The sequence below is a fragment of the Galeopterus variegatus genome, unplaced genomic scaffold (assembly GCF_000696425.1).
Source record: "Galeopterus variegatus unplaced genomic scaffold, G_variegatus-3.0.2 Scaffold2007, whole genome shotgun sequence".
NCBI lineage: Eukaryota > Metazoa > Chordata > Mammalia > Dermoptera > Cynocephalidae > Galeopterus > Galeopterus variegatus.
This window is the reverse complement of record NW_007728118.1, coordinates 23,159-33,242: the sequence shown is the minus strand read 5'-3', so window position 1 is coordinate 33,242 and position 10,084 is coordinate 23,159. Positions and strand designations below refer to the sequence as shown.

Genomic DNA, 10,084 nt, shown 5'->3' with positions numbered 1-10,084 from the left:
ATGGGCCATAATAATCAACCACATTGTATATCGACAAAACAAAAAAAAATTTTTTTTTTTTTTAAAAAGATGACCGGTAAGGGGATCTTAACCCTTGACTTGGTGTTGTCAGCACCACGCTCACCCAGTGAGCAAACCAGCCATCCCTATATGGGATCCGAACCCGTGGCCTTGGCGTTATCAGCACCACACTCTCCCAAGTGAGCCACAGGCTGGCCCAGACAAAATAAAAATTTAAAGGAAAAAAAAAAAATACAAATACAGAGTGAGAAACTGTGAAAAAACAAAACAAAACAAAACTAAAGGATGCTTATTATCACAGAAAGTTGAGGAAGCCCCCATTTCTCTACCAACACCCACACAGCAACAGTTTTCTGACTTCTAATCTGGGTCCCCTTAGCTAGGAATACTGAGTTGCCAAATACTAAAGGGAGCCTGGAGCTATAACATATTTGCTTTCCTTCCTACAGCTAAGGTGTTTAAATTTCAAACCAAAGACAGGATATATTAGCACAATCTTTCTATTCCCTTTCTTTTTTGGCAGCTGGCCGGTCAGGGAATCTGAACCCATGACCTTGGTGTTATAAGGCTGTGCTCTAACCAACTTAGCTAACCAACCTAGCACAATCTTTCTGTCTCTTGTAAATTACCTCCCTTTTTAATTTTGTTCAAAGCACCCTTACAGCACTAAGTATGTATAAACTACAAAATGAAAAAAAAAAATCTATCATACATTATGCCATCAGAATGCACAAAAGTACTAGGAAATTTAAATTCTAATTAACTGTGCCTCTTTTTAACTTATTGTCTTTTAAAACAGAATTTTTTGTATTCCAAAAACAAAAATCATCAACAGATCAAGACCAGATTGCTCACATACTTTCACTCTAAAATCAATAGTAAATTAACTAGGAAAAAGTTACAAGTGAAGGAAGCATTCCAGTAAATAAGGAATTCCAGTAAATAATTTTTACTTAGCATACCTGAAGTCTCCCCTAATTGCTCACCTGATGTTGATAATAAAATGTATAACTACTGACTGAAAAAAATTAAAGAAACTTTAAGAGAAATATTTTATTTGGACTGAAATCTAAATTATTAAGACTATTTTAAAATACAGCAATTACTAATTATATTGCAGTAAGGCTTCTTTATCCATTATTAATCAATTCAACCAGTATTTATCAAGCACTTTTTAGAATGAACATAAACTTAATTTTATAATAGCTGACATTTTTAAAGGTTTTACGTTAACTAATCCATGAACTTAAAAGCTTAGCACTTTTCTGAGTAACAACCCTGTAAGTAGGTACTATTTTAGTCCCATTTTATGGAAAAGAAAAAAAGAAATTCAAAGAAGTGTAAAAGAATTTGCCCATAGATAAACAACTAATTATAAGGGACTATCCTGGGAATCAAATCCAGGAATGAACCTACTTTAAGGTGTCACCACTCTCTCAATCACTATTCTAGGTGTTCACAATGAAGCTGTGAAAGACACACACATATAAGGCAAGTCCAGTTAATAATATAAGTGCAAATAAATTGCTTTGAAAGTATAAGAGACATGGTCACTGCCTACTAGAAGCCTTCTTGCTAAGAGCACAGTCAAAATAGTTTGATGCCAGTTAGGAGGTAAAAAATAATAATACTTAGACATACTAACCTGTATCAGTAATTGCATATTTTAAAATCTAGAAAACATGAGAACTGGCATTCAATTTCATTTCAATTTAAAACCTGTCAGACTTTATGCAGAAAACAGGATCGCATATCTTGTAATCTTTCAAAGCAAGAATGGTGAGTTACCTGCAAACATGCAAAGGGGGTAATTACAAACACAGAACTACCTTAAGAGAAGGCATAAAGTAACGGAAGGAATAAAAGAAGTCTTCAAGAGGGACTGAAAAGGAAGAGCTCATGTCCCTACCTCAAGTAAAATTGCAACTGAGAGGAAATTTTTTAGTCTTCACATACCACCTCTATCTTCCTATCAAAGAAAAGTTAAAAGAGGTTAAAAACAAAACTCAAGGAGTAAACAATAGATTCTGCTTTTTAACATGAGAGAAGAAAAAAGGGCAATTTCAAGAGAGGTAAATTTAAGGTATATGTAAGTATCCAAGAAACTGAGGGCAAGAAACTTAGTTTGTAACAGAACTACCAACTTAATGGATTGGCTGCAAAGGAAAAGCATGACTTTCAATCCTTAAAGTATCACCAAAATTAATGAGAGCTGCAATCTCTTCATATTAAACCAAAAAATACATACTTTTAGCTTATTTAGTGGAATGCTTCCAAAGATCTGGGAGAAATTTTCAGTAAGCTTGCGGGGGGAGATGATTCAAATCTGCTCTATGGAAATGGACTTTAAAATTCAGCAGAACTCCAACAAGCTACATGATGGTGTAGGATGACCCTATAATACTTGGCACATTAACTGACCTCTCCTTAAAAATAACATGGAGGCATTCATCAAGGTTTTACAAAGAGAAGCACCCAGGTGTATAAATAGGCCATCATATTGTATTTGCTTTGAAGTTCATACCACTGCTTACACAGATTCAGAACGCCTTCTTAGAAAATGTTCTTAGAATTTACATTGGAGAAAGCACTCATGTAACTTTAGGAGGTGGCAGAGAACACAACATTACTGTCCTACAATCTCCTACTAGAAAAACCTACTATGGATGCTGGGTTTTTTTTCCCTCTCCTTTAAGTAGCAAGAGCAGACAGCAATGCCCACCTGAAGGGAGACTACAGCTGCTTACTGAGACCCATAGAGCTTACTCTTCTACTGAGTATTCAGACTAGGTAAACAGTTAGAATTAGAATCTCAAGAACTACTAGTGTCAAGTGCAAACTAAGGTGTGTATGAGTCATTCTACAGGGGAGGAAAAGTCTCCATATGAAAGCAAAGAGCTTAGTTGGCAAAACTGTAAAAGTACAATTCAGGCATTAAATGCCTACACCATGTTAAATGCTGAGTAGTATTTATTCTGACCTATGAAAACCACAAAAAAGTCAAATATAGACAATAAGATTAGACGTTTAAGACTCCTAAATAAGGGGCTTGTGTCAAGCTGCATGCTTTGTTTTACTTACACAAAACTAAGTTTTACTTTTAATCACAACTAAAAAGACATTTACAGTAGTGGTAGCAAAAATTATCAGCATTATAAACATGTTTAGGCTAGATGGTTAGTTAGCTCAGTTGGTTAGACAACAGTGCTTATAAATATGTTTAGATAAAGAGTATCGTGTGCAATACTGACTTATAGTTTGAAATTATTATAAAAACTATAGTGAAAGCAGAAAATGCCACTATACTGATAAATAGCCAGAAGTTTGGGGTCCTCTTTCTTCCAATATCTGGGGAAGATCAATAAAAAGAAGTCACTTTCAGTAAACCTTAACCTGGAATTGCCACTCCATAGCAAAAAGGAGTTATACTGAAAAACAGGAATGCAACTTCTAGTAATTAATTAGAACAATCTAAAGTAATCAAATTTTAAAGGATTCCTAGACTGCTACATACAGAATTCAAAGGGTGGTAGGAGTGAGTTATTTACGAAGAGCACTTTTTTCTTTCCAAAGTTATTCTTCAGTGAATTTGAAGAAAAGTAAATGAAAAGCAATGTTTTCACTAAATTTTTACTCAGTTGATGACAGCAATCAATCAGTAATTGTTTTAAAACACCCACTCTTTTTAACTACAAAGCTATTTGGCCTTAGTAATTAGGATAAAAAATAAAACCAATCCCAGCTATTTCTAAAGTTGACAATTTGGGCCTATGAAGTGGGTTAATAAAAAGCCCCCGCCCCCCGTTACTCAACAAAGATTTTTGGATAAACGACTTTTGCAAACCGCTCAAGCCCGAAGAAGTCAGACTAAAAACTTTAAAAATCCTACAAAACATTCTCCCTTACGAGTTCAGGTTCCATACAGTACTTCAATGGCTGAAATGTTTTGCCTCCTTCGTTCTCGAAGGCCAGGTCCGCCCGGCCCTAGGTGACCCGGACCCCGTGGGGGCGAAGAGGCGCACCCGGCCTGGGCCTTTCATTCTAGGCCGAGACTGGCTGGCTCAGGGAAGCGGACGGGCCACGGGCGACGACAAGACCTTCCCTCACTCACCGTGAAGCGCTGGTCGCCGACGCTGCCCACGGAGAAGCAGTTGTCGCCGGGGTTCACAGCCCCAGTCAGCACCTGGTGCAGGTTCATGTCGGAGCCTCAGTCCTGCAACGGACGCCGCATCCAGCTCATGCCAGGGGTCAGAGGCCGCTTTCCTCTCTCCTTCCCTTAGGGGCGGAGGCCGCTCTTCGGCCGCGACCGCGGCAGCGATAGGCGCCAGGAGCCGGAGCTACTCAGCAGGGGCCCGCGGCTCATCCCGATCCCGGGCGGGAGAGGCCCGGAGGGGGCGGGCCGGCGAGCAGGAGGAGCGCCGCGCTCCTCCGCGCACCTGTCACTGCTCGCGCGGGCCCAGATGAAGCTCTGGGTCCCCTGACCGGCCGCGACCCTGGGCCGACACACCAACCAGAAGGGCCGTGCTGTCCAAACACTTCCTCCGGGCCCTAGGCAGCCCGCCCTGACCGAGCCCAAGTGGCTCACACACCGCTCGCTCGCCCTCCCCTCCCGACCTGACCCTTCCAGACTCCGTGCCCGCCACCCCCACTATACTCGGCGGCTCGCTACGCGTCTCCGGGCCCCTACGACCGAAATATCGCGAGATTTCTTTCGGCGCAGACGAGTACTATGTTAAAGGACTCACTTTTTCACCACAGTATACATATCAGCAAGTGGATATAAAAACGCCAGTTCTAGTGAGAAACTGGCCAATCCCGAGCTTCGGTCCACCTAGGACTCCGCCCACAACAGAGGACAGACCAATCTCTTTGAGGTTTGTCAAGCAGAACGCAGTCCGTTTGAGGTTAAACATCGTGAACTTAGCAGAAGCATAATAAACCTAAAATGAGATGCGGTTTATTATCTAGGTTAGGGTTTCATCTAATTGTTGGGCCGGAAAGCTTAAAGGGAAGAAGTGCATATAAATGGAATTGCAGTTTCCTCGGTCCTGGTAGGACTACAAGTCCCAACATTCACTGCTCCCCTAGGCGGCCCGAGAATATCTAAGTGAACGTGATCCTTGAAACGTGTGTGTTAGCAGAATGGATACTCCAGCACATTGCCAGCTCGCTAACCAGGATGACTTTGAAAGGCATAAACACTTGACAAATACTAGAGTGATATTGTTTACACCTAAATTTATCTTAACATATGTTTTGAAATACCATAGTGCTGATAATAATACTACAATGACTTTGAAAGGCATAAACACTTGACAAATACTAGAGTGATATTTTTTACACCTAAATTTATCTTAACATATGTTTTGAAATACCATAGTGCTGATAATAATACTACACCAGACCTGTGTAGAACGTTTGTTTTGGAAGATAACCTAAGAATTCCCGAAATGAACAGTATCAGCTACCAACTGAGATTCAACTCTTGTATTTTGACACAAGTTTTGTATTATAATTGAAAAACATCTGCTTTTATGTGCTTCTCACATACTGTAAGCTTTTAGGGACAGATTGTGTCCTGTTCTTCTTAGTATCCCAAATGTTTTAGCACAGTGCCCGTCTCAATTTAGATGTTCAGGAAATGTTAAATGAATGAATGTAAATAGGAACTCTCCACTTAAAAGAGTACTTTGCTTAAAAAAAAAAAAAGAGTATTTTGTTTTTAGATTGCTAAATTGGACTGGCCGGTTAGCTAAGTTGGTTAGAACACAGCCCTAATAAAAAAAAAGGTCATGGGTTTGGTTCCTCTTACCTGACAGCCACAGCATAAAGTTACTAAGTTGATTTCTTTTTTTTTTTTTTTTTTTTTTTTTTTTCCGTGTCCGGCAACGGATCGCAACCTTCAGTGTCCCCCCCGTACCAGACCGGGACCGGCAACGGGATCGCAACCCTCGGTGTTGCCCCCGCGCCTCGCTCAGCCAGAAGTTGATTTCTTAAAATATATTTTTGTTGCAGTAAAAAGACTTTAAACTAATACTTGGGTGGAAGGAGTATTAATAATTTTGTTTCCTTTTGCTTTTCTTAGATTTTTTGCAATGTACATTTACTTTGTCTCGCAATAAAAGATCATATTGTTACCGGACTCAGGTCTGGCTGCCTGCTCCCTTGAGAAGGAAAGAAAAAAAACCTCAGAAGTCAAGTGGTTGATGTTAGAGAAGCAGCTGTACTCAGCTGAAGGAGATGGAAGACTGTCCCATCTCAAAGATTTACATTTACTGAGGGTTTTTTATTTATTTATTTATTTATTTATTTTTTGTCTTTTTCCGTGTCCGGCAACGGATCGCAACCCTCAGTGTCGCCCCCGTACAGGACCAGGACCGGCAACGGGATTGCAGCCCTCGGTGTTGCTCCCGTGCCTCACTCAGCCAGTGAGTGGGAACCGGTCTGTATGTGGGATCCGAACCCTCGGTGGGAGCGCCGCTGCGCTTCGCAAGCGGCGCACTATAGCAGTGCGCCACCGGGCCGGCCCCTACTGAGGGGTTTTTAAAGGAAAGGTTGAGGAAATGGAATGTGGGAGGTGAAAAACAGGAGAGAAGATGTGAGTTATAAGGGGTCCGTTTCTGTGGGTCAGGTACAAGGTCTTGCCAAGGCCTCATCTGGTTTCTGTTCTCATCTTCGCTGTTATCTCAGGACCCTGCAATATTTTGATTTGCACGGGTGTACTTGGCTTGTGCCCAAAGTCAGCTTCACTCGTTTGGCCTTAATCATTTCTCAAAACTCTACAAGTCTCAAAAAGAACTGTTAGCTTTGCTAAGTACTAATTAGTTTCTCGGCCTTGTTTTCTTGCTTAGTGAGATAAGAAAGTCAGGAGCTGGGAAGAAAGAGTGGAGAGAAAAAAACTGTCCTTTTTAAAATCCTCCCTACCTCTGCAGCCCAGGCAGCTTTAGGTCCCAACATGGGTTCAGTCTGCTCGCTCCAACAATATTAGTTATCCCCCTTTTTTTACTTGAAAGATGAAAATGAATTCCATTATTTATCCCAGTCTCTTCATAAAGATGTGGGATAAAAGTTAATTTGTCTTTTTTTAAAAGCCTATTTTATTTTTATTTATTTATTTATTTATTGGTCGCTGGCCGGTTCAGATCCCTGTATTATAGAGGCCTAACTTACCTACAGTTTAATTTGCCTTTTAATGATGATTTCAAATTTTACATAAAGTGGCTTTAAGTAAATTTTATAGTTTACACCCTAAATTAGGATGCTTTCTTGTACTTGTGTGGGTGCCACATAAATTCTGTAGCTGGCCCATAGTTTAATGTGTTTACTCATTCTGTTCTGCCCAGGTTTTGGTTTTGAAGGACATTCAGTGCAGCAGAGTAAAAGAAAGTAAGCGACCTAGTTGTTAGGAAATCTGAGATCAATTCCAGATTCTCACATTAGCTAGTTGTGTGACCTTGGAATGGTCTGTTGTTTTTTTTTTTTGCTTGCCTTGTATAGGGATCAAACACAGGACCTTGGTGTTATCAGCATCATGCTCTAACCAACTGAGCTAACCAATCTTCCCTGTCTGTTGACTTTAATTTTCCTTATGTGTAAAATTTGGAAGTTTTACTTGATTATCAACAACACTTTGCTTGGCACTCCATTTCTACAACTCTGTGCATCTGTTACTTTTTAAATTCCTTCAGCCTATTTGTATGAGCTCTTGAGGTAGAGTGCCTGACTTTGAACTCTTGGCCAAACCACTTACTGGGATAGGTTACTTAATCTCTTTGTGTTCACTTTCCTTCTCTATAAAGTGGGGATAATAGTAGACTTTCCTCATATAGTTATCATGAGAATTAAATGAGAACAATATTTGGCATATAGTAAGCATTCAATAAATGTTATTATTATCCCTAAATAAACCTAACCTTTTAACATAAGCTCATTCTTTTTTTTTTTAAAAGATGACCGGTAAGGGGATCTTAACCCTTGACTTGGTGTTGTCAGCACCACGCTCACCCAGTGAGCAAACCGGCCATCCCTATATGGGATCCGAACCCGTGGCCTTGGTGTTATCAGCACCGCACTCTCCCGAGTGAGCCACAGGCCAGCCCATAAGCTCATTCTTTCTAAGGCTTTCCGCACAGTGTCCCACCTCAGTCCCAATCAAACTTCTCAGCAATGTTTCACTCTTTCTAAGGCTTTCCGCACAGTGTCCCACCTCAGTCCCAATCAAACTTCTCAGCAATGTTTGAGATTGCCAAAAAAGTTGTGAGGCCTTCTTAGTCTGTGTCCAAAACGATAGGACTAGAATAGCTAATATAAAGCAAGGGCATTCTTTTGCCTCTTACTCATCAGAAATACTAATACTACCTTATATTAAATTAAACTAAATTTGGCTTGAGGATGCCTCCATACTTTGAGTACCTACTTAAAAAAAACTGCAACCTAACTTAGTATGCAAACAAACTGAAAGCCTAATTTAGGAGTATATTTTTTGTGACAACTAGCTGAGTCTTAGCCAATCACAGCAGCTGAGCTTCAGCCAATCACGGACTGCCAACTGATCAGACTATATTCAAATAAGGAAACCACTGAGCTGTAACCAATCAAGCTGTTTCTGTACCTCACTTCTGTTTTTCTGTCCATAAATGCTACCTGCCCAATTTGTGGAGTGGAGCTTTCTAAACTTCTTCTGGTTCCAAGGGCTGCCTGATCGTCAAATCATTCTTTGTTCAATTAAACTCTGTTAAATTTAGTTCATGTAAAGTTTTTCTTTTCACACTTATTAAATTGCCCATTAAACAACCTATATTAATAACAGCAGGTGAACTGTTTTAATGAAACAGCTAAATGATTGTAATTTATTTCTTCCACAGCAATGAAAAATCCTTCAACTATGACCTCTCAAGTCTACTGCAAAAAGATCCAAACAAAAAACTTTGATATAAAAATAATAAACTAAGTGGACTGGTCTTATGTGATCAGAGTCACAATGTCCTAACCAAACTACATTTACAATTCTAAGCTGAGAGGCTATATGGTAAAGCGTCTGGAGCATTAGTTGGGGAGTGAGGACAATTTAAAGGCTACTTCTATCACTGCCACTATCCCTGAGTGACCTTGGAAAAGACATTTTAACTGTTTTAGGCACTCAGTTTTCCTTTTTTTTTTTGTCAGCTGTCTGGTACAGGTATTGAACTCTGGACCTTGGTGCTATCCACTATCATGCCATGCTGTAACCTGAGTAAGCAGCCAGCCCCAGTTATTCAACGATACTTGTCTGTGTTTAGGTTTTTTGGTTGCTAGTGTTTGTTGTTGTTTTTAGTTTTCCTTTCTTTATAGTGAAGAGATTGGGCTAAGATGACCTGTAGCAGGGGTTGGCAAACTGCAGCCTGTGGGTGAAATCTGACCTGCTATCCAGTTTTATACAGTCATTGAGCTAAGAATGGTTTTTACTTTTTTTTCTTGCAGCTGACCAGTGCAGGGATCCAAACTCTTGGCGTTGGTGTTAAATATATTTTTTAATAGTTGAAAAATATCAATAGAAGACAATATTTCATGACACATGAAATTTATGAAATTCACATCTCCATAAATAAAATATGATTGGAATACAGCCACATGTAGTTGTTTATGTATTGTCTATGGCTGCTTTCATACTATAACTGCAGAGTCCAGTTGTTTCAGCAGAGACCATGTGACCTGCAAAGCCAAAATTATTTATCTGGCCCTTTAGAGAAGTTTTCAGACCCCTGACCTATAGAAAATATCCTTTACTGATCTATGATTTATGAAATAGTTCTTGCTATGCCGAATTGTCATTGTACTACATGACAATTCAGCTTAATGAACAAAACATTTAGTGTTAATGATTACACAAGCATCTTTGAATACATCTATTGTATCCCTAATTCCCCAAAATGTGTGATAGCACAGAGTAGATACGCACTAATAGTTGAATGCAAGGATGGATATAAATAAGACCTGACTTACATACATACAAAAAGTTCCCTGAAAGAACTATCCCAGAGAGGCCATAGGATACTGCTTTGCCTCCAAACTACCATTCCTCTAC

The 10,084-nt window shown here is 39.7% G+C and overlaps 1 protein-coding gene across 1 annotated transcript in view; it reads right to left on the bottom strand.

Annotated features, from left to right (window-relative positions):
• DMXL1 (Dmx-like 1) overlaps window positions 1-4,579 on the bottom strand; it is a 151,266-nt gene extending 146,687 nt beyond the window's left edge. Inside the window, exons 1-2 of the mRNA XM_008580049.1 lie at window positions 4,529-4,579; window positions 4,133-4,234 (exon numbers count right to left, since the gene is read on the bottom strand). Coding sequence (XP_008578271.1) covers window positions 4,133-4,219 — 87 coding nt within the window. The 5' untranslated portion in view covers window positions 4,220-4,234; window positions 4,529-4,579. The remainder of the gene's footprint in view (window positions 1-4,132; window positions 4,235-4,528) is intronic.
• Window positions 4,580-10,084: the final 5,505 nt, after the last annotated feature.